General features: G+C 37.8%; 4 protein-coding genes across 6 annotated transcripts in view; 1 reads left to right on the forward strand and 3 right to left on the reverse strand.

Moving 5' to 3' along the window:
• Positions 1 to 7,666, reverse strand: part of tmem65 (transmembrane protein 65) — a 30,729-nt gene extending 23,063 nt beyond the window's left edge. Inside the window, exon 1 of the mRNA XM_005804736.3 lies at positions 7,043 to 7,666. Within this exon, the coding sequence (XP_005804793.2) occupies positions 7,043 to 7,337 (295 nt within the window). The 5' untranslated portion in view covers positions 7,338 to 7,666. The remainder of the gene's footprint in view (positions 1 to 7,042) is intronic.
• A 464-nt stretch (positions 7,667 to 8,130) lies between these two features.
• Positions 8,131 to 14,915, reverse strand: rnf139 (ring finger protein 139). Its single transcript, XM_014470879.2, has 6 exons — positions 14,370 to 14,915; positions 12,535 to 13,190; positions 12,215 to 12,362; positions 12,016 to 12,122; positions 10,889 to 11,140; positions 8,131 to 10,796 (listed from the first exon to the last, which is right to left on the reverse strand). Exons 1-6 carry the CDS (start codon positions 14,530 to 14,532, stop codon positions 10,017 to 10,019), a joined length of 2,106 nt encoding a protein of 701 aa, XP_014326365.1. The 5' UTR covers positions 14,533 to 14,915; the 3' UTR covers positions 8,131 to 10,016.
• ndufb9 (NADH:ubiquinone oxidoreductase subunit B9) lies at positions 13,136 to 22,454 on the forward strand. 3 transcript variants are annotated; one of them, XM_023344882.1, is made up of 4 exons: positions 13,136 to 13,218; positions 20,511 to 20,703; positions 21,135 to 21,248; positions 22,075 to 22,454. In XM_023344882.1, the coding sequence occupies exons 1-4, from the start codon at positions 13,181 to 13,183 to the stop codon at positions 22,204 to 22,206; spliced, it is 477 nt and encodes a 158-aa protein (XP_023200650.1). In that variant the 5' UTR covers positions 13,136 to 13,180; the 3' UTR covers positions 22,207 to 22,454. The 3 variants fall into 3 exon arrangements, with proteins under 3 accessions (XP_023200650.1, XP_005804776.1, XP_005804777.1); XM_005804719.2 differs by lacking the exon at positions 13,136 to 13,218 and adding an exon at positions 19,590 to 19,740; XM_005804720.2 differs by lacking the exon at positions 13,136 to 13,218 and adding an exon at positions 19,608 to 19,728.
• On the reverse strand, positions 15,498 to 19,395 carry tatdn1 (TatD DNase domain containing 1). Its single transcript, XM_005804721.3, has 12 exons — positions 19,306 to 19,395; positions 18,774 to 18,839; positions 18,281 to 18,330; positions 18,091 to 18,154; positions 17,804 to 17,947; positions 17,637 to 17,679; positions 17,130 to 17,215; positions 16,994 to 17,034; positions 16,647 to 16,723; positions 16,250 to 16,320; positions 15,792 to 15,918; positions 15,498 to 15,691 (listed from the first exon to the last, which is right to left on the reverse strand). The coding sequence occupies exons 1-12, from the start codon at positions 19,376 to 19,378 to the stop codon at positions 15,589 to 15,591; spliced, it is 945 nt and encodes a 314-aa protein (XP_005804778.2). The 5' UTR covers positions 19,379 to 19,395; the 3' UTR covers positions 15,498 to 15,588.
• Positions 22,455 to 22,458: the final 4 nt, after the last annotated feature.

Genomic DNA, 22,458 nt, shown 5'->3' on the forward strand with positions numbered 1-22,458 from the left:
CCTTTAGGATGTCACTTTGTCAATTTCAGATTCTACCATTCAGCCCTGGATTATAAATAATGATGACAAATATTTTTTGGTGTGCCATACTTCTATATTTTTGGCGACATGAATGGCTAGAAAAAGAATAAACACTGTTCTTTAATGTATATGAACATCCACTGCATCAAACCACAAACTTGTATTTTAAGAGCTGCAGGTGAACAGAAATAAAACAATTCGACCTGTTTTTTTGTTTGTTTTGTTTTGTTTTTTTTCCCTAATGTTAAGACCCCATCATCTCAGAGGGAATAGTTAACATTTCAGGGCTGGCTATCAGGAGGAAGGTTTATGTAAGGAGTGAGGAAGGCTCCAGGTGAGAGGCGGGAAGAAGAGGAGCTGATTTGCATGAGCATTTCATGGAAATGTGGTGTTTATTTAAATAATACAAGCATTGGAGACTTTTTGTTGCTTGAAAGAGAAATATATGGAGTCCTGATGTTTATACACAGATATTAAATTTTCAGGATTTTTCACAGGAAACTTCTGATTCCAGCGTTGCTCTGACATCTCATAACTAGAGATTTATGTCAACCTGTAGCTATATGTAGTAACAAAATGATTCACAGTTGATTACCATAGTAAATCAGAAGTTGTTTTTTCAACACTGTCAAAACAGAAGATAAACCAACCGCTGCAAATTCAAAAAATATGTGGAACAACTGAATATGGTGCCTATCTCTGCCTGCAGAAACAGAAAAGAGAAACACCCTTGCACTCATGGCACGTTTGTTGCATCAGTAACCAGCCTCAGGCACCACTAACGTACTCAACTGGTGCATCTTGTTTATTGTATGTCTGTATAGTCTCTGCATTAGGTGAAATTCTCTATTCATAGCAGCACAGTTTAAGGACTTTACATTAGCCTTTAATAATAACCCTTTACCAGTGAAGTAAAGTCCTATTCATAACCTAAAATCCCTTGTGATGCCACGCAAGCTGCCTTAACTGGAATATTCTAAAGTATCATTATGTACATTAGAACCCAGCAGTGTGGCTGCTGCCCATATGTCAAAGCAGCATGAGCAATTGCAGATTCCCACAGTGATAGGGCATTTTAATTGGACTCAGTGGGACATCTTGTCAAGCTGGAGCAGACACAGAAAAAGACAGAAGCTCAATGGTAAACAACACAGATACTGTATATTAACCTTTTAATTTGAATGAACCTGAGTTTAAGCTCAAGGGTCATTTTTCACTGCAATCGTTCTGGTGAATCAGTCAAAGTATTTCCACCCACCAAAGCGACACTTCCTTTGGTGTCCTAATAAAACCTCCTAATTCCTTCTGAGAGGAATTAGGAGGTTTGGACAACAGATCCATGTCATGTCATGTTCCATGTCATGGAACAAGATCTACGGATATTAAAACAAAATAATATTTCTTCCCAAACGGAGGTCTGTCTAACTGCTGTGTCAGTCTAACTTCTTAGTAAGAGTGTCCAATAACAGGAAGTATTTTCTGAATCGTTACCCTGTTGCACTAATGGCGTCCACAAACAAAGATCATTGTCTGCTGGAGAACGATGATGGCAACATCCTTTCAAATTACAGTTGCAGAATTTTCATACCCGGAAGAAACACAAAATAAGAACAGACAAGATTTTTTAATTAGAGCTGCCAAAAACAACTTTTGAACTGAATTGCTACTGACTAGCATTAGCAGCTGCTTTTTAAATAATCTGAACTGTAATTGAAAAACTATAGCTAAAAAGCAGAGCTAATTTGACAAGTAAAAACTGAACTACATTATACTAAACACTGATTTACTAAAATAGTTTCAGATTTATAAAACAACAAAAACATGAATGTACAATATGAATTTACACTTGCGATAGAAAGGAAAAGAGGCTCTCAAGAGATTTTTTTTTCTCCAGATGTTTTTTCCTAACTGCAGCTCCAACTCAGTCACAGCTGGTCTGTCACCATGTGACTTGACAACAGACTCAGTGTCTAATTTTAATGATGCTCCAAGTAAACATGAAAACATCTTTGATTGCTGCATTTTAATTGTACTAAAAAATGTCTCTGAAGCTGTGATTTGTTTTTTTAGACTTTTTGTTACATTCAACTTGATCCCAAGATAGTCAAGCCAATTTAATGCATTAAAGTTTTACAAAATGTAGAATTATTGTAATTTAGTAAGTACTGTGTCAGAAATGTTTTGGGGCTCTGAAGTAAACATTTTCACCCTCTTCACTGCTCCTGGGTGGCATTTAGCTCATTAGTTGTTAGAGTTAAAGGGGTTGAAGTTGCTTATTAGCACAGACGTTCAGCACCAACATCTTTCTCTACACAGCTACACGGTCTAATTAGAACATTGGACAGTGCAGCAGCATGATGTACAGCTATAGTTAATGATGTTGCACAATAACACAGTAAAACGGAGCCAAGAAGATAGCTCGCTATTATAAACTTGAGCATAAAGAAATTTCATTCACTTCCAGGCCAATTTTGTCTTAAAATGTTTGCAGTCACTCAAATTTAAGATTCAAGATCATGGGACCAAACGTGTGGGTTGTGGCCAAGACTGCATGATGTGAAGTAAAGATGTATGATGTTATCAGTCCTGATAATGCCACATTTACATCACTCCTCTCCGTTTCTGCTGTGCCTCCAACGCTATGTGAACTTTAGGATCTTAGGAACTATTTAAGAGTCAGAAATGGGCATCTACTGCAGTTGAACTCCAATCAAACAAATATGTTATTGACATGCAAAGTGTGAATGACCAGTAGGAGTTAGAACCACAGCTGCCTGTAGATAGCTCAAATCTGTGAATAGTCTGTCTAAATTTTTTTTATTTTAAAGTTCAACACTAAATGTAACCTTAATACGCACTACCACAGAAGCTAACATCAACAGTTTTTTCTTATCTCCATTACTGATTTAGTAAGTATTATTGACATTACAATAAGCACCAAGAAAAACAGATGACACTCCTAGATTTGCTGATTTACGCTGATTAGCATGTCAAGTAACAACATTGTGCCAAAGTATTTCAGCTTCTCAAGCTACATGTTTTTCCCCAATATTTTAGGAATGGTCTGCCAAATTAAATACAGAAATATTTTGTAAATAATTTTGACTTATGTTTCATATAAATGTCTGTGAATACTTAACCACAAATAGGGTGGGGTCCACTGTACGTTGGCAAATATTGCATTTTACAACACTGATATTGCTTACACGTGCAGGTTTTTAATAAGTATAATGGCAGAGGCATTGGTTTGGAATGAATCATTTTTAATCAGTTTTGACAGACCATTTTGTCAGTACAAACTAGTCAATCATCGATCACCATTGTTTGTGGTGAAACTGTCATTTTATGTCAGCGGTGCTGACAAATTGGTAGTGCATCATTGGCATGGACAACATATCGGCAGTGCCACATTTCTGCTGTAAGTGTACGATGTCTGAGAAGTAATTTGCTATTGTTTGGGTCAAACTGTCTCTAAAGGGACTCTTTTTACCAGTTTGACATTTACTGCTTTACAAATCATAAAATGCCAAAACATTGTGACCTTCTGTGTTAACTTTCTAGGGACTCAACACGGGGAAAATTAATCTAATCTAAACTTTTTTTTTTCCATTTTCTCAAAATGGAGAAAACTTATTAAAAAGTTTCTCGACTTTATTAAAAAGATTCTCAAAACTTTTTAATAACAGTTTTGAGAAACTTTTATTAAAAAACATTCTCAGCCAAATATATCTATTCTTTTAAATTCTTCATCACACATTTAGAAATGGATTTGATATGAAATCTCGTATACAACACACTCCGCAAAAAAACTAAAAAAAAAAAGCTGTTAAAACAATTTAATTCAAAAACACTTTATTGATTCCAAGGAAATTAAATAAATGGGTGAGGTCGAGAGTAGCAAGGTAAGGCATTGATGTTGGGTTCATTTATGAGTCAACCCTGAAAACAACAAGAGTACTAAACATAATACTGAGTCTCTGGGTAATTAAAACAGTCTCTGAGGAAACATCAAAGCTGTCTTTCAGTTTGAACATACAAGCTTCTGTCCTTGGTTCATCAATGTGTAAAAGAAAACTCTGTTATTCATTGGGCAGTAGATAAATTACCAGGTGGAAAAAGACAACATTACCTAAAAAAAAAAGCTGAATTTTCGTCAATTTAATGAGCAGCTGGGGTGCACGGTAATAATGAGCTGTCTTGTGCAAAATAAAAGGATAAAGACAGTCAGGAGGTACGACTTTATCTCTTTCAGTTAAAACGACACATCTGCAACAGTTTCAGTATTATATGACTTTTGAATAAGACGTTAGATGTCGGGTAATACCATACAGCAAGCAGAAGAAAAACACATGATTCAACAAAAGTTATTAAAGATGAGAAAAAACTGGTGAGTTCAATTCAGATTCTCCATAACTGGCAGGTTTGTCAAGTGTAAAACTTACTAGTCTCAGCAACTCGGAACAAATCTGAAATCCATACGACATAGACCAACGCATAGAAATAAAAATCATGACTTTTTTCCAAGCAAAGAACATGCAGATTTTCCTGAACTTTTCTACTACTGACTCAGAAGATGGTTTTAGTGTTTTGGACATTATGATGAGTCACTCTGGTCTTGAGACAAATTGCCTTAAGAGCAAATGAAACCAGCAATGACCTCACAAAACAGTCAATGTTTCTACCTACTTCCACAGTCTTGAAATAGAGCTGGTCTTATGACTGAGTAAACAGATTACTGTAGTGAAAACAACATATTCTTCTTCCAAAGCAGGAGGGTATGAGAATCAGCATCCTTTGCTTGTTCCATGTAGGGCAATTTGTGAGCCAGAAAAGAAAGAAGCTGAGAACAGCTTGGCACAAATCCGGGATAGAGAAGAACAGCCAAGAAGCGCAGTAAAGCTCACAAAGATTTAGTAATGGTGGGCGACGCATCATAAGTGGGCCATAAATGACTTGTAGTGCTTGGACAAGAAGGTGTAAGATTGCAGCTTTCACCCCTCACTTGCATGGAACTCCAAAGGGTCCACAATTTTTAAAAAATCAATAAATGTCAACTTACATGTGTCAAAAACTAATTAAAATGAAAACAAGTAAATCAATTATTAAATATGTGTAATTAAATTAGTCTCATAAAATACTTTATTTGCTATAGGCCAGAATCAATCAGCAGGTGAGTATCAGACTTAGCTAGTAAATATGATTTGTCAGTAGAGGTCTTATTGAGCAGGTTAACCAATCAAATGTTCAGATCTACCTGGTGAAATACAGTGATATTTACAGTAACTCCAAAAATATTCATAACCCTGACAGAATTCAATTTATTTTTCTAAATAAATTTGTTTCTCAAAGAATCAGGATCTCTTTATGGAATAAAAGACTTAGAACTGCCTTGTTGCTGAATTGTGCTACACAAATAAACTCGACTTTACTCTCAGAATAATAAATATGGATGCAATATATATCAGCATTAACACCAGTGTCATTTTTAACATAATGGTATCAGTTCTATAAGTAAAACTTATAGAACACTGTTATTGGCTGATATTAATAAGAGTGTTTATTTTTATCTTGGTGTTTGTGTCTCAGGATGTTAAGGGGTTTGCCCATGTGGTATTTGTTTAGTGATAGTCATGTAGGCCAGGACTGGGGTGTGTTTAGCTGGTGCAGAAAAGCAACGTCACCACTGTGGTCATTTTTTACAGTGTTGAAAGGTTATTAGACATTCAATATTGGCATTAGTTTGATATCAGACCAAATTTTCATTTCTGTGCACCTCTAATGATGAAACCATATAAACACAGATATCAATTTTGAAAAAAGAAATTTAACTTTTTTTTTTTTTTAAAAAAGTACACTGAAAATTGCTTAGAGATTTCTAACAGTCAATAAAAGAAAATGCATTGGCACTGCAGCAATCTTACCCTTCTAATAGCTGCTGGGATATTTTGACAATTTGCCCTTGATAATAAGATCAAAGTCTTTGAGATTGTAAGGTGTCCTTGCCATCACACTAATCTTAAGCTCCTCTCACAGGTTTTCTACTTGTCTTATGTCGGCCTTACCAAAACGTACAAGTTGGTTTCATTTTAAAGAAAACTTTTTAAAATTAAATGGTTACTTTCTCCCTAAATCTGCCTGCTGTATGAATAATTTTGGACGTAACAGTATGATATTGACGTTTATTGCTTTTACTTTTCTTAACAAAGCTGTGTTTTAGTTTTATTATTTATGTATTTAGTCAATTATTGTCATGTCATGATAATTATTCTCACTCAGTTTAATCTGAACACCAAGAGAAATAACTATTTATAATTTTTTATTTTATTTTGGGACTTCTGGTACTGGATGAACAACCTTTCTGACGGACTGGAACAGTAGGAGTGGCACACTCTGGATCCATGTCTCCAGGTCTAGATATAATTCAACATCAACCCTGGTCCTGAAGGTTCAATGTCCTCCAAGTTAAACATGCAGGGAAATGTATCTTGAGGAGCAGGGATGGAGAAAAATTACAATTTACAATTTACTTTGTTTCATATCAAGACACATATGAATGCTTTTTCTGCTAGTGTTAATGCAAAATTAAGTTTTGCTTTATGGCCTCCAGTGCCAACTTTGCAGTTTATTGACAGACTAGTTACTGTTTATGTGTGAAACAAACCCTTGTGCTTTAAGGGTTTAGATTCACCACTAAAATTAATGCAAGTTCAACAGCAACCGCTTGATGTTATCACGTTTACATCAGTATGTCAACTCATTGCAAGCTGAGGGCTTGATCTTCTGATTTATTGCAGCCTCTATGTATAGAATTGCATTTAAATTTAGCACAAATAAAAAAAAACACATTGGTTAAATAAAATTTCCTGCCGACGGAGTAGAGTTTACCAACAATGGGTAAAGTTTGCACCCTGCTGTGTACAATACATAAACTAAAGCATTTTACTTCACTCACGTGGGCCTCCCATCAAATCTCAGTTTGTCATGGAGCTGGGACCTTTAATACGAGCTATTAATTTCTTACCTTGAGCGATTGCTTTGGACTCGAAAATCTGAAGCTCCTGCAGTAAACACGTCCTCTCATTCGGGTGTAGACGATAAATGAACTCTTTGGCCCTTTTGGGAGAGTTGAGCGGCTCCCTGGGCTCGTTCCTCCCATGTGTTCCCATCCAGCGGCACGGCGAGTGTCGCGTTGTCCCCGGGAGTCTCAGCGCCACAACCGCCGCTGCTGGAGACTGCCTCAGTCCCGACGGTAACTTCTGTACAGTCGGCCAGAGAGCTTTCCGCAGGCATACCTTAAGCATTGTCCCGGTATACATAACTAAGTCAGATTATAACATGTAAAACCTAATTTATTTGAGGGTTCTTCGAACTGCAAGGTACGAAGACGACTCTCCGCTCCACCAACGACTGGCGCTGGGGCTCAAAGTTGCTTGTTGGTCGGTCCTACTAGCCTCATTCGACGTCAACTAAAGAATGAATTGACGACTTTTAAAATCTGTAAATCCCGAGCAACACGTTAAGAAAACGGACATAGTCTGTTTTCGCGCTGTCCGTCGCCCAAACCTCATAATCTCCTAGAACTGGGTGGTCAGGAGTTTAACACATGAAGTTCAAACCGCAACCGAACTGGAACTAGAAGAGTCAAGTCAGGAGGAAAACCGGAAGCTGTTGATTCAGAGTTTAGAAGTAAAGCTTAGTGTTTCCGGTCATAATTTTCATAATAAATTTAAACATTATTTCTAAGGATAGATAATTTTTTTGTCGTACTTATATTGTATTTTTACATAGCCAGATCTTTGAATGTATAGCCATTTTATTCATTTTATCAAAAACGAAGACCTAATTATTTGTTTCTGTCACTTAAGAATTTCGTCCAAAAGTTAACAATCTGCAAAAGTTAATGTTTTCGAAGTTCAAATCAAGTCTATTAAGGAATTATGGTAATACTGAAACGTTACCTGTATGGTGGAACAGCACCCTATAGTGGCTAATTGAATCAACATCTTTATACATTACATTTTACAGTGGGTTAGTATTTATTTAAGAATGGAATGTTAAAAAAATTGGGGAAACCACAGTAAAAAATTCCAATAAAGACAGTGCTCAAAATGCAATATCAAAGACAATTTTATTTACATAAGTCTTTTTAAAACAAAAGGCAAAATTAACAGCTTTTACCTTTCAAAAAGCTTTAAGATTAAACTAACAAACAAAATCCTTCACAGCTCGAGCATATTAAAAAGCACAGCTTTCCAATCATATTCCCTAACACTTGATCAGGTTCCTTGTAGGTCATCCTCAACTACCAGTCTGTATGTGTTATGATCATGAGCTTGTAGATAAACCCTCACCGAATTCAAGATTATTAAATCTTTACCACAATACTCAGATTTATGCTTGAAAATATTTTTCAAATCAATAAATTCAATGTTAAGATTTCTAGGTACAGGTTGACTATATTCTAGCTTCAAGGCAGAAAAAATAAAGACTTTTCAGTCAACTTGCCTTAGTCATGTACCAGGCGTTAACATTTTTTAACAGTAAGAAATATTGCTCAAAATTGCAATGTATATCATAGGGTATATGACAAAATATTTGCAAAAATCATAAAACAGTGGTAGTTTTAGAAGCTGTGGCTGCCCCCATTTTATTGAGTAGAACTCAATGCAGTAGAACTCGAGACAAGAAGCTGAAGCTCACCCCATCAGCCATATTGCACAAGGGATACATTGAAAAGTAATGCTATTAAGAAACAAGACTGCATGTTTAATGACTGATATAACCATCTGGAAAATGACATCCATCCAGCAGAAAAATATTTCACCTGATATTTTAAAAATACTTTTTCCCTTTCAAGTAATGTGTATACAACAGTTGGCAATTTTACCATCATTTGTTTTTTAAATTGCAACTGATTTTCTTTTTCTAGAACCAGTAGTCTTACTATAAGTAAGTCGTTCTGTACCTGAAACAGGCATTTAACCTAATTTAATAACTTGTGCAGAAAAATGTAAATATTAATAGAAACAAATCACCTGAAACCTTTAATATTACAGAGAACATGTGCACAGGTTTCATCATATGTACGACAACGTACACAGTAAGTGAGGTCACAGAAGAGACCAGTAGTAAGCAATGAGAGGTATATCAGGGACTACAGTAGCAAGTTAATCTTTAATCAGACGAACCTCGGTTTTTCCACCAGCGAGTGCCTTCACACTGGCCTATTTCACAAGGATTTCGCTTAAAGGACAAAAACACTGAGTTCACAACAAACCTGAGCCAATCAAAATCTACAAATTGTTGAATGATAGGAGATCAGAGCTGGTATGAGATGAGTTTCTGCAGCTTTCACAAAAACCAACCACAAGAAACTCATCAAATCATTTACTTATGATTGAAAACTGATTATTTTAGAAAAACTAAAACAGCAGGTTTGTCAAAGGACTAAGGTGACAAATGAGAGAATGACAAAAAGGAGAATGGATCCAAAACTAAACAGATCAGAGAATTGAATAAAAAAGTATTTAAATTATCCAGCATCTTCTATAAATTACAAGGGAGCATGACTATTTTAAGTCACTGTCTAAGCACATTAAATGTCGGCACATATCCCAGAGGCATCCTGATAACACCACTTCCCTGTAGGTCTTCAAAGACGAACCTTAATAAAAACTGATTTTTGTATAACCGCGTCAAGGCAATGAGAACTTGAATTTTTTATGAATTTCTGATGACTTTTCAATGGAAATTTTAGAAAAAGAGCAACATGAGTTTTTGGTCTACATCTTGCCCACACTTCCACTCGACACACACACACAGACAGAGCAGCTTTTACTCTTTCCACAAGGCCTTATAGAGTAAAACTCAAAAGAAACTAAGGAGAAACAGAGAGACAGGGATCCCTGACAATTTTCCGAGAACAATTTAAGTGTTCTTTTTAACTTAAATATAATAAAGATATAGGTATATTATTTTCTATAGATCCTCTCTCATCAGTCTTCTGTAGAGTCTGTGTCGTCATTGATATACTCTTCTTCTATCGGTGTGCTGCCATTCTGAGTCCCCCACTCGTCCTCGTCGTACTCTATGCTGTCGTTGTCCTCCACCAAATCGTCGAGCCCCGCTGGTCCTCCAGCGGCGTGCGCCCCGGCTACAGCTCCGTTTGGCACCAGCTCGGCTACCGGCTGTCCGTGCGGGTTTTCTCCTTGAACCGGCGGGCCTGCTGCAACGGCGTCCTGCGGCGCTGCGTAGCCTCCGTTGTTGTTGGAGAAAGCAGCTCTGTCTCGGCCATCGTCCTCGATGTAAACTCTCTGGTGGCACATGGGGCATGTGTCCTGGATGTAAAGCCACTTCCTCAAGCACAGCGCGTGGAAGTGATGGTGACATGGCGTGAGGCGCGCTGAGCTGGCAAACTCCTGGTAACAGATGGCACACACGTCCTCAATCTCCCTCAGCTGGTCGCCTCGGACCTCTGGCAGGGAGTTGATCTTCTTCACGGCGGTGCGTCGGTTGATGAAGGTCTTCCAACCATTCTTGGCCTGAAGGTAGATGTTGAAGTAGGCGTGCAGACACATCATGCAGGCACGGATCTTGCTGCCCTTCTCAAACATCATGGTGTAGGCGCCGTTTCCAAACATGATGACACCGAACAGGAACTCGATGATGTTGCCGGTGGAACGCACATAGTAGACATAGTCATCCAGCTTCTCCCAAAGTACATTGGAGAATCCGTCAACCATGAAAAGACCGTAGACCGTTAATGACACCACAACCTGAAGCAAACAGAGATAAGAACGTGAAGCAGTTTAACCATTTTAAACAGCAACATAACTAATGCTAAAAGACTAAACCTTTTGGCACTCACCTTGAGACAGAGCTCAACACAGAAGGCTGTGACGGCGAAGAGCCAGGTGTTGAGGGCATAGTGATGCCAGAGGGTGAAGCTGAGCGCTACGGGAAGTACAAAGAGGGCCACGGACACCAGCAGAACAGGGAAGTGGCGGCGAAAGGAAGAGACGTGCGATGCGCTGAGGGACATCAGGACGGGGTCGGTCATGCCGTGAATAAAGTGTAGGATGGCCGTCAGTAGAAGGCACATGTTTCGGCTCAAGCGGACCTTGGTGGAAAAGTGACGCAGACATTTTGTCACCAACACATCGTTTCAGACAAAAACTCAAGTGCCACTATCATCCTCATGAGCTTTTATCCCATTTCAACACAGCCAAAAGGTTTTTATCTTGCAGTGGAAAAGAAAAGTTTGAAGGCCATTTGTAATGTCTACAGTTTTAGGTTTTGTGACCTTCGTTCAATAACATCAATGCTTTAGGTTTTGAAACCTTCAGACACCTGGGTGAGAGAAAAACTTCCTTCTGTTTTCTTGGACTGGTTTTACTGCTCAGTAGGACCAGCTGAAAACATAATTATGGTTGGAATGCAGGTTTTTTTTAATCCTGATAAAATGAGAAAAAGTTCTACAGGTATGAAAACATTTACAATGTATTATAAGTAAGAAGGCAATTGATAAGATATTAAAATGAATGAGACATGGTGATGTTCGAGTGGAGTTGTCAAGTTGTTGAAATAACAGGCATTTACTCAAATGGTTCAGAAAGGAAAGGGGACGGACATCCAGCAAAGGTTGAGTCAGCCACTGAGTTGTTGAGTTCAAGATGAACAGCCTCTCTAAAAGGTTGTTTGTCCTTTTACATCTACTCCACCCTGCACCCTTTGTCCCAGATTTTAATTAAACTGATGTATACGAGTGTGTTTGCAATGTAAACCCTTTAATTGAATCTTTAGATTGAACTTTTAATCTGCGATTACTCATATAGGAATATTAGGAGACAGAAATCTTCATCCACACATCCCAAAAAGTGCTATAAAAATATAAGAAGAAAGAAGATAAGATAAGAAGAAGTTTTGAAAGCAAAACTTAGTATAAATATCCTGTTTTAGCAAAAATACACGACTCTTGAATCCTGTGTGACATACCAAACGTTCCTCTGGATCCAGGCTGCTGAGGCCAGTCTGTAGAGCCAGAATAAAGAACAGAACAGGAGCCACAAAGCCTAAGCGCTTATCCTCTTCCTCAGTCGAACCTGGACATTTCAAAAAAAGATAAAGCTCAAACCCAAGAACCATTTTACAAAATTCTGTGCACATGCTTCTATAACACAAACAAAGCTAATACCTATGAAAGCTAGGATGCTAAGGCCGAGGTAGTGTGCCATGGAGGAGATGACAGCACTCATGCCCAACACAGTCAGAGTGGAATCGCATCCAGAGATGATCAGGTTGCTTGTCAGATCCCAGAACACGTCCCAGCTGAACAGGTAACCCTAAACACATCCAAAAAAATGGTAATGAGACAGTTCCCCAAAAACTGCACAGCAGGTTTAGAAATTAAAAAATAAAAAATTAAGAATTTAAAACACCTGCACAGCTTAGGAAACTATTATTATTTTTATTTTTTACTAAAATATTTCAGGTACTAAGGAAAAGGCTACTTACTTGTGCATCAGAGCTCCCCTCTGTAGCTCCACCTGCTGCATCCCCACTCTCCTTCCTCACCGCTCGCACAACATAGACCAGTATGAGTGCCTGGGCGGTGACCCGGCTCAACCAGAACATTCGCAGGACGTCGGGAAACCGGATTCTTTTCCATGTGTCTTCCAGCAGAAGCTGAAGTCCGTAAATCCTGTACATGTGCCGCACCAGCAAGTAGACGTACCGACACGAGTAGTAGAACCACTTCAGCCTCATGGCTAGGCAGACAGCTGTGTTTAGAGCGAGCGCCAGGCCCGAGATGACCGCCGTCATGTGCCTGACGTCCGCGGGAAGCTCAATCATCATCCCCCACAGAGGGATCATGATGTCCAAAACCACCAGAGCCGCAAACACTGAGTGGAGATTGAGCAGGAACACGTATCCAATGCCAAACATCAGCTGGACAGCGGCCATTCCGAGCCAGAGTGTCGTCCCATTTCTGGGCAGCAATCTGAACCCCAGTGCTGCTTTGCAGTATGCACTGTAGAAGTCTATGTGTGAGGTGGCGTAGTAGTTTATGAGGACTGCTGCCAAGCCAAGGAGGACAGCAAGAAAGAGAGTGTAGAACTTGAACAAGGCTTTCTGGGAGAGCAGCAGCACCACAGTGGAGATGAGGACACCTGAGACAAACAGCATACCACACACAATGTAAGCAATGATGATGAAAATCTTAATTTCACAATTAATTTTTTAGGAAATATAGAAAATTGCTGATTTTCTGTTCTCTGTTGCTATTGTAGATTTATGTCTAGAGGTTATTAAGGTAAATAAAGTGAAATAGTAAACACGATTATTGTTTTAGGCATTATCCCCTCCGTCAGTCTGAGCTTGAGAAATTTTGCAAAGGAAAAGGAGGTACATTTCTGTCTCTTAATGTGCCTGGCTGGTAGAAAGTACCCCCAAATCGTATACTTCTAATAGGTGGTTCTAAAAGGTGGAGTGTGCATCATTAACCTTCCAGATCACCATTAAGCACTACTTTATATTCCTCTGTTACTTTAAAAACCCATTAAAATACAATGAGGTTTGTGGTAATGTGACTTAAAAAGGTGTGAGTTTTTCTAAACGCTCTGTAAACGTGTTTTTCACGGCTTACAACCAAATTAAACACACAAACAATTTCTTTGGCCACTTTATACCAACTTTAAATTAAAAATGTTGCTTTGAGATTAACTATCACCAAGAAGTTTGTACCATAGCCCTGAACCGTTCAAAGGTCTCCCACGCGGTAGCATTATGTAATCTGCCTGTTAAATCCATAGAAAAAACTTGGCTATAAAACAAGAAAAAAAAAACATACAAAAAAAGCTACATTAAAATGTGTCATTCGAAACAACTCAACAAATGTTGTACTGGCGGTAACCTTAGCTGTGTAATGTAACAACAATATGTAAACCACGTTTTTAAAAAGTTGCAGCATAATTTGTAAAGGCAGAGGTTTTGGACAGGCACAATGTCAAGCTGCCAGAATACCCCCAACAGCTATTAAGAACGGTGAGTCAAATATCGACACTGCACCTGTGGCTATACTATTTGCATTAGCAGTAACCGAGAAAGTCAGAGAGCTGTTAACGACAGAGCCGAATGTATAATAAAGTATGCAATCTAGCTAAGCAGTTCACCAAACAGATCTGGACTGAATGTGTGCTCCTGCTGGTAGTTAAGTCGGCTTTAATCGGTCTGACAGGTGGCAGACCAGATAGCGCAGCTTCAGTTGGCTAGCTTAGCTGTTAGCGCTAGCTGTTGCTTGTTGACATTTACTGGAGGCTCTTGATCTCTACCCTCTTAAAAATACTTACCCAAAACTCTGACCAACACTTTTCCTGTTGCCCCAGCCCATCCCGATCCCTGGTCGTAGTAAGAGTTAAAAATGACGTCGATAGTAAAAATACATGGAACTCTTAGAGCCACGTCTAGCAACGCTAAGGCCTGCTGGCCTAACCGGGCTTGAGTGGACGCCATACGGCTTCGGAGGTGGAGAACTAGTCCTGGTCAACTCATAGAATCCATGTAATATGAAGCTGTGCAAAAGTCCTCCAAACAAGCGCCCCTCTCCTTTCCAGTTTCGTTTCGCTTTACATTTATTCGGGAGCTGGCAACCTGCTGCGGCTCGCCATGTTAGCCCAGCTCAACCTCCTGTTGCTTCTTCTGTTTCTGTTAAACGTTAAGCTCCTGTTTTCTTTTAGACGTCAGCCGTTTAGATGTCAGGGTGTTCCATCAGATCCTGCGCTGCATAGTTCCAGAATAAACTGCGAAGTTGTCAGAGAAACAGGAATTTCCTTCAGTTTTACTATGAGACAGAACACTGAAGTTGCTGGCTTATTCAGGCATTACGCTACGTAATATCAGCGTCTGTGGGTGTGGCAGATGACGTAACATATTTCACCAAACTATTCTGTCACCCACAGTTTAAAATTATCACATTACACAAAATAATTTTAAAAAGGGTACACATTTTAGATGTTCTTGAGGACGAACATTTAAAATTTCTGATAAATTATTTCAAATAAATGTAGTAGCTATATCTATTTTTTTAAGATATTGAATGTATGCTCACATTTGAAGCTAACAATTGAAATAAACTTGAAAAATTTTATTTGGACTTAACTTGAACAGCAAGACACAGGCACCTATAGAAAGCTTTGTGAAAGGTCCACCAACAATCTGTATGTGGGAGACCAAAGCCAGCAGAATTTAAAGTTTAATTAAGAATCTAGCTATACTAAACATGAAATTTACCTGTGTTAAGACAAACTTTTTTGTCATTATTTGAGAATGGTATGATAAAAAAAGATGCACTGTTGAAAACAAAAAGAACATAGAAATAAATAAATGTTGTCCCTCTCTGCTGTACAGCAATATGCAGAAAGGAACCAGTTTTTAGTTGGTACAACAGTAATATACAGTATAATAACATAGCAAAAGATTTCATTTTGGAAAATGGCAATGTTTAATCCATACATTTATTGAGGCACAAAATATACATGCATTTATGCAAATCTCTATGTGTATTTATCATCAGCTAGAGCTGAAAAATACTTTGATGGTGTTGCTGTAAATTGTGTTGGCTAACTCCACTGGATCCTCTTCCCTTGCAGCTGCCATCACCTCTAAAACTTGTCTGAAAAAAACAAACATTTAAAGACTTGATAAGTATAGAGCTCATCCAATGAGTTTCACAAACAAGGTAACTTTTGTTACTCATCCATAGAGATACTCACATGATATGACAGGGTTCATTTCGGTCTTTCAGGCAGTGGCCCGCTTCCCATTTCTTCTTTGTGGGAAATGTTGTTTTAACATATTTGGAGCCAGCATGAGTGTTCTTCACACCACACCATGGAGCATCTGAAAGGAAAACAAAGTAACAATCCAGATGCAATACTAATATGCAGGTTTAATATCCTAGATTGCAATCCAAGTGTGCATTTTCTATGTGTCAAAATATTTCACTTATGTATTTTATGAAGATTAAAAAGTAAAGTAACTGGGACTTCTGTTGTACACAACACATCTCTCAAATTTTGGAAATTCAGTATGGTGGTAATGTTAGATATGATAGCAACATATGATATAAGGATAAGATATCCATGATTCAGTCATCTTCTGACAAGATGAAAACAACTATATATATACAGTACATGTACTGTATATACATACACAACAATTGTTTACTCACCAGTTTCAATCATGAGTCGCTCAGTGGGGATAGCCTTCATGGCTTCCATATTAGCCTCTGTTTTCAAAGAGCTGAGAAAATGTAATATTGTTAATTAAAGAACTGGATATAATAAGCAGCAGTGTTGTTTGTACTATGCTCCTACAAGACTCAGCCAACATACCAGGTTTTTTTTTTACATATTTACAGAAAATATTATATTTTTACAAATTTGGAAACTGGTTCAAATGCCCAATAATTTAAAACAACTTAATTTGCTCTCTTTACTTATATCATATATTATATGATCTGTTGAAATATAAGAATTGACCTAAACTAAATCTTAGAGTTTCATTCACGGAGTCAAGTTTTTAACTTTTGCAGCCACAACAAGCATCCTGTTAGAAAATCTTCTCACCATCCATTTATTCCAATATAAAGATCCAGGTCAATGAGTGCTGCAGCATCCTCTGCTGTCCCATCAAATGAGTGGACCTGAAGGAGAACATATGAAACATCTCATTCTACATAGCTTACGTACCTGTCAGATTTTCTAGTTTTACAGAAATGTTTTGGAAAAGAACTTGTCACAAAAATGTGCCTTTTACACATTTCTTTTGAAGGCTTTGACATAAAAGTGTGATTCCACAGCACAATAAAATTCTAAACAAAAAGTGTATTAATGATGACTGCTTCCAAAAACAAACAAAAAAAAATTACACCAAAAAGTAGATTATATAAAACAGCAATCAAATCTTTTCTCACCACTCCTCCAACACATCTGTCTCGATTTCTCTTCATGATATCTAACAAAAAATAAATAAATAAAAAATGGAGAGAGTTATTGTCATCATTAAAATCAATACTTGGCATGAAATGCTTGACTACTCCATAAAACTACCAATGAATTCCTGATGGGAGTTTCTGCAGTGGAGGAACATGGGCAACTTGGTCTCTTCTGCCAAGTCAAACTGCTTCTCAAAGTATCTGGAAATAGAACCTTGAGTAAATGAATGAAACAAATGACAGTGCACAAAGAACCAGTATCATTGATTTATTTATGGAAACTGGACCAAACATTCATATCTTTAAATATGTATTTGCAACTAGTGCTGACTTGCTGGTTATATGTTTACATCAAGCAAATGAAAAACAACCTATATAGAATCTGAAGTTAAAAAAGGATGCACACTTTCCTTTTGTAAAAATTTAGCAGAATATTTCTTCAGAATAAAATGCAACTAATTCTGAAGAATTTTTATATTTTTCTCAAGTTATTATGACAGATATGGCTGAATTAAGTCCCAGTTATAGACATGAAACTAGATGACAAGTCAGTGTTTTGTCCAGATACTAAAATTGTTAAATTAACCCCAATGTATCTTGCAATAATAACATAAAAACCTACTTAAGTTGAGTCTCTTTTGGGCAAAATTCCAATCTGTCAAAATCTGAAACAAGAAAATAAAATAAATCACCACTTCCCTGGATCTGAAAGTAACAACAAAACAATTGGAATAACAGAAAACATCTCAGGGGAAGGAAAATGTTAGCTGAGTTATCATTTAGACTCACCTAGCCCACACTCCCCAATGGCCACCACTTTTCCTCTGTGAGCCGCTGCCAGCTCCTTCAGCCCAGAGAAGTACTGTGATTCTCCATTCTGCTCAAACTCACTGCAGCGGGTGGGATGGCAACCAACTGTGCAGTAAAATTCACCTACAATAAAAGGGGAGCTAAAATTGGTCTGGTTCTGGTCTGGAATGAGGGCTATGGAGAGATGTGATGGATTTGTCTGTATGTATGAACAGGGTTCTGTTTTCTAACATTATACCAAAAATGTTCTGCTCTTTTGCTGTTACCTCGGGTCTCAGCCAGTTTAACAGCTTCCTTGCTGTCTTCAAGGTTCCCTCCTGTGATCATAAACTGAAACACAGGAACAGGTTCACAAGTCCAAAAGGACAGAATGCATGAGAACAAAAATGTCTGCCATTATGTAGTGCGAGCTGCACTCATTTCCTCCTCCATGAGACTTGTCAATATGTAACATACCTTTTCAACACCAATTCCAAGAGCTCTGCCGATGATCTGATCAAAGTCATCTGTCAGAAAAATTGACAAAGTTTAAGCTGATCTAGACACCTCACATGTTAAATTAGGGTTGCACCAAAGCAGGAAAACATATGTGACAGCAGTGGTTGAATGTCATGATGTCAACATGACTTACTATAAACACACAAAAACTTGAATAAAAGTGTTGATGTTAATAAACTTCAGGTTCCCTGTTAACATAGATGCCACATTGTAAGTAGTCTTTGCTACTGATGAAGAACACCTAAACAGAACCTGTCAAACAACATGAAGTAGGCTAAAGGATTTTCAAAAATTAGCCAAAAACAACTTGATGACACAGTAGAATTATGGTTTTGGAGTGACCTAGTCAAAGTCTGGGTTGAGATGCTGTGAGGTGGTTCAATTTATTTTCCTACTCATCGATTGTCTGCACGTATATCTAATTAGGTTCAGACAGTGGAGAATAACTCACCGTCATGTTTTTGCTTCCCCCTGTAGAGTCCTCTGAACATGGGATCAGTCAGGTTCACACCAATATCTAGACATAAAAAGGGTGGAAATAAGTCATTATTTAGCATTCAGCGTTGTGATATTACTCATTTTCGTGAGATATATTCGGCTCATCAACGTATTTATGGTGTGGTAATCTAAAAATCAAGGGAATTTTGCGTGAACTCAAAGTTATGTGGATACTAGAAATGCAAAACGGCAGTAGATGGATTTGCTCTGACGCAGTGACATATGCAACGATTGCTTACTTTAAACCATAATCGCTTTACCAAGAGTAACAGAAATAGTTGGTTGGATTAGCTTAGTGTAGGAACTGAATATTTAAACTTTAGTGTTCGTATTCTTGAACTCTGTTACAGAAGCTTCAGCTCTACGTACAGCCAAAGAGGTAAACTGCGTTAAACCACCACTAAACCTGGCATCAAACAAGCGAGCACAATGAGTCGATCACTTTTATCTACGTTTTTTATTAACCAAAAACATAAATGTCTCACCAATGAATTTACATTGTGCCATGGTTGTAATAGTTCTGCAAACAGCTATACACGCAGCCCTCACTATTCCCATAATGTCGCTTTACCGTAATAACGTACGCAGGAATAACCAACTTTTCTGAAACACTTGGCTAGCAAGTTCTAATATCTTATTCAAATGACACAGACTAATTTAAGCTGCCAACATACGAATGCACTCTTCAAACACCTTTGATTAAAGGATGACTACGTATATAAGACATATGTATGCGCAATATTTTGGCATTTACGATAATGACGCCGAAAAGGCACACAATCCCAGAATCCAACGCGCTGTTCTGTGGGAAGGTGACAGCGGACGGCGAAAATGGCGTCTGCTTTTCTTACTCACCAGCAGAAAGTGATGAGACTTTACAAGAAGTCTTTAAGGCACCTCGAATCATGGTGTGTATTTAGGTAAGATCGGAGTTTTTTATTTATTTAGTTAACAGAATAATATGGTTCAAGTGTTTTGGTGAGGGCAGTTGTTCTTGCTTCTTGCTAAGCTAACAGTGAACGCTAGGTTAGCTACTTGTTGTTAGCGCCCCAGGTCAGTCATTGACATGTCATCCAAGATGTTGTGTTGTTTTCATTGCTGTCACATATATAGGAATATCTCCCAGTATTTGCAGCTTCATCACTGGGTTGCTTTAATCTCTATTTTAAAGGACTTTTGAGGAACTCACTTGGTGTTCGCTAGCATCCATTAGCTTCTGCTATTATTATTTATGCAGAAGGGGGATCTGAAGCTCCGAATGATTAAACGTTGTTGTAAACCGCCGTAGGTTTATGTAGGTTTCTAGAGAAAATAATAATTTTCAACTTTGCATATAAAGACGTTTCTGTAAAACGTCTTTATTTTAAAGTACATGGTGAAGTGACAAGATGCATGTTTTTTTTTTAATTTTTTTTATTTGGTTGGTCCTTGGCAAATCAATGTTATAATTTCATTTAAAAAGCTTAAATGCTACAGTTACAGTTGTTACAAGACATATCAGATTTATTTTATATTTGTACTAAGTCATGATATTATAGTTTTACTTTGAAGTTTTTATAGGCCAGCCAAACTGTACCTTTACTTTCTTGTTGTAGCTGTCATCCAGGTCCTTTATGTTTGCAAGTCATACTTGATATTATTTGTGTAAAATGTAAACATTGAAGCTTTGCATGGTGTTTTTGTACCACAGAGACAAATACCGTTTCTATGCCTGCATTCTCCGGGCTCGCTTTGACGAGAACAAGAATGAAAAGGACATGGTGAAGGCCACTATGATGCTAAAGGCAGGCGAGGAGGAGTTCTGGGCTAACCAACATCCCCAGCCTTACATCTTCCCTGACTCTCCTGGAGGAACCTCCTATGAAAGATATGAATGCTATAAGGTCAGATGGGACCAAACCAGGAGTGGTGTGAATAATGCTGTTTAGTTGTTGCTTGAGTTTTCTTTTTGTCTCTCTCTCTCTCTTTTTTTTTTTTTTTCAGAGTAGAAATCTAGCTCTTTAGCCAGACTGTTCGTTTAGAACGTTTTTCCGTTTACCTGACTCTTCAGTATGGTTCTATGTACTTGTTCTATGTAACAAGTACATAGAACCCTGCTTCCAACTAATGGAGACCATACTTTTACAGGTTTACCTTGTGTTTCTGTAGCTAACTATTGACATGCTGTGATTATGCAGCTGAACTGTAGGTAGTTTGTAGAAGCATCTTGGTTCATTTTAAATACTATTATTGCAGGTAAAATATACCTTTACAAGATAGGCAGACCAAATTTGATGTATTAGTGAATGATTTAAGATGTAGTTTGTGTTTGTAGGTCCCAGAATGGGTGCTGGACCATTGGCACCCCTCAGAGAAGGCCATGTACCCTGACTACTTCTCCAAGAGGGAGCAGTGGAAGAAGCTCAGAATGCAGAGCTGGGATAGAGAGGTAAGCAGGGCTTACATTCCTTTTTCACTTATCTTGGTCGTTTTTAGGAAGTGTATATTGACATAAAAAGTTTGTAAAAAAACCAGTGCAGTCCTAATCTATTTCTGATGTGTATTTGAGTCTGAAAATTGTGTGTTTTCCCTTAAAATGGGACTCTTTTAGTGTACCTCTCATGGGCGTCTTTTATTTTGATGTAAAGTGTTTTTTCAAATAATTTTTTTTCTTCCTGTCTACATAAATTTGGCATTTAACTAAATAGGCATTAATGCATTCACAAGATGGCATCAAAGTTTAATACTAAAAAATGAAGTAACAAAATTTTTGTAAAAAAGTAGACGTGCATCTCATTTATAAGGTTGATGCCACTTTTTTACATTGCTATAAATTATGCTTGTGTATCAATTAATTTAATATAATGAGTACATTAATTAGGTTTCAGGCAACAGCTGTAATGTATTAAGAGACTTTTATAGTCTTATATAGAAAATAATGAAAACTTATCAATTATATTATGGTCTGTTTCTTTGAAATATTTCAACAGCTAGCAAATAACTTCTACTTAAAATTGAAAAAAATTCTCAGGAACATGCTTATTTCACATTGTAGGATACGTTTGTTTTGAGAAAATATTCTGCTTTAACCTAGTTTACCAGATTAAACATTAAAACTAGATAAAACATCATTTTTAGAATGTTTTTATAGAAACATTCTAAAAATAAGGGTAAACGTATTTAATTGTCTCACATGACATGGAAAATAACATGGAAGAAACAAAACCGATGCCCGATAAAAGTATGAGTCAGTTTTTGCCTTCGTCTGCCTCCAGGTTGCTCAGCTGGAAGCCGAAACTCCAGCTGGTGGCCCCAGGACCGAAGCTCTGCCTCCTGCCCGCAAGGAGGGTGACCTCCCCCCTCTGTGGTGGCAGTTTGTCACCCGCCCACGAGAGCGTCCCACATAAACACCTCACCTCTCCTGAGATTAGTCAGTCTGGCTATCTGAGGGAAAACCTGCCCAAACACACAATGAGAACACCAAGACTGACTGACCTTCTGGTACAATCTGTCTGAAGAGTCATGCCTGATGGAGTTCACCTTTACAGGCTGCACCACTAAGTTAACAACCTGTCTGAATTCACAGTTGATGACTCTGAAAAGTTCTGTAGATGTTCAAATTAATACCTGTAATTAATAAAGAAATGTATGATCAGTTT

This window comes from Xiphophorus maculatus, chromosome 13 (assembly GCF_002775205.1).
Source record: "Xiphophorus maculatus strain JP 163 A chromosome 13, X_maculatus-5.0-male, whole genome shotgun sequence".
Taxonomy (NCBI): domain Eukaryota; kingdom Metazoa; phylum Chordata; class Actinopteri; order Cyprinodontiformes; family Poeciliidae; genus Xiphophorus; species Xiphophorus maculatus.

What these genes read in the sequence shown, in the direction of transcription:
- ndufb9 (XM_005804719.2), top strand. Translation starts at nt 19,652, where the DNA reads ATGGCGTCTGCTTTTCTTACTCACCAGCAGAAAGTGATGAGACTTTAC. An exon ending in GAATCATGGTGTGTATTTAG is followed by an intron (nt 19,741 to 20,510) that starts GTAAGATCGGAG and finishes TTTGTACCACAG; the next exon opens with AGACAAATACCGTTTCTATG. An exon ending in TGCAGAGCTGGGATAGAGAG is followed by an intron (nt 21,249 to 22,074) that starts GTAAGCAGGGCT and finishes GTCTGCCTCCAG; the next exon opens with GTTGCTCAGCTGGAAGCCGA.
- rnf139 (XM_014470879.2), bottom strand. Translation starts at nt 14,532, where the DNA reads ATGGCGTCCACTCAAGCCCGGTTAGGCCAGCAGGCCTTAGCGTTGCTA. An exon ending in AGTGTTGGTCAGAGTTTTGG is followed by an intron (nt 13,191 to 14,369) that starts GTAAGTATTTTT and finishes TGTTTGTCTCAG; the next exon opens with GTGTCCTCATCTCCACTGTG. An exon ending in GTGTTGAGCTCTGTCTCAAG is followed by an intron (nt 10,797 to 10,888) that starts GTGAGTGCCAAA and finishes TGTTTGCTTCAG; the next exon opens with GTTGTGGTGTCATTAACGGT.
- tatdn1 (XM_005804721.3), bottom strand. Translation starts at nt 19,378, where the DNA reads ATGGGAATAGTGAGGGCTGCGTGTATAGCTGTTTGCAGAACTATTACA. An exon ending in CTCCCATCAGGAATTCATTG is followed by an intron (nt 17,035 to 17,129) that starts GTAGTTTTATGG and finishes ATTTTTTGTTAG; the next exon opens with ATATCATGAAGAGAAATCGA. An exon ending in TATATTGGAATAAATGGATG is followed by an intron (nt 16,321 to 16,646) that starts GTGAGAAGATTT and finishes ACATTTTCTCAG; the next exon opens with CTCTTTGAAAACAGAGGCTA.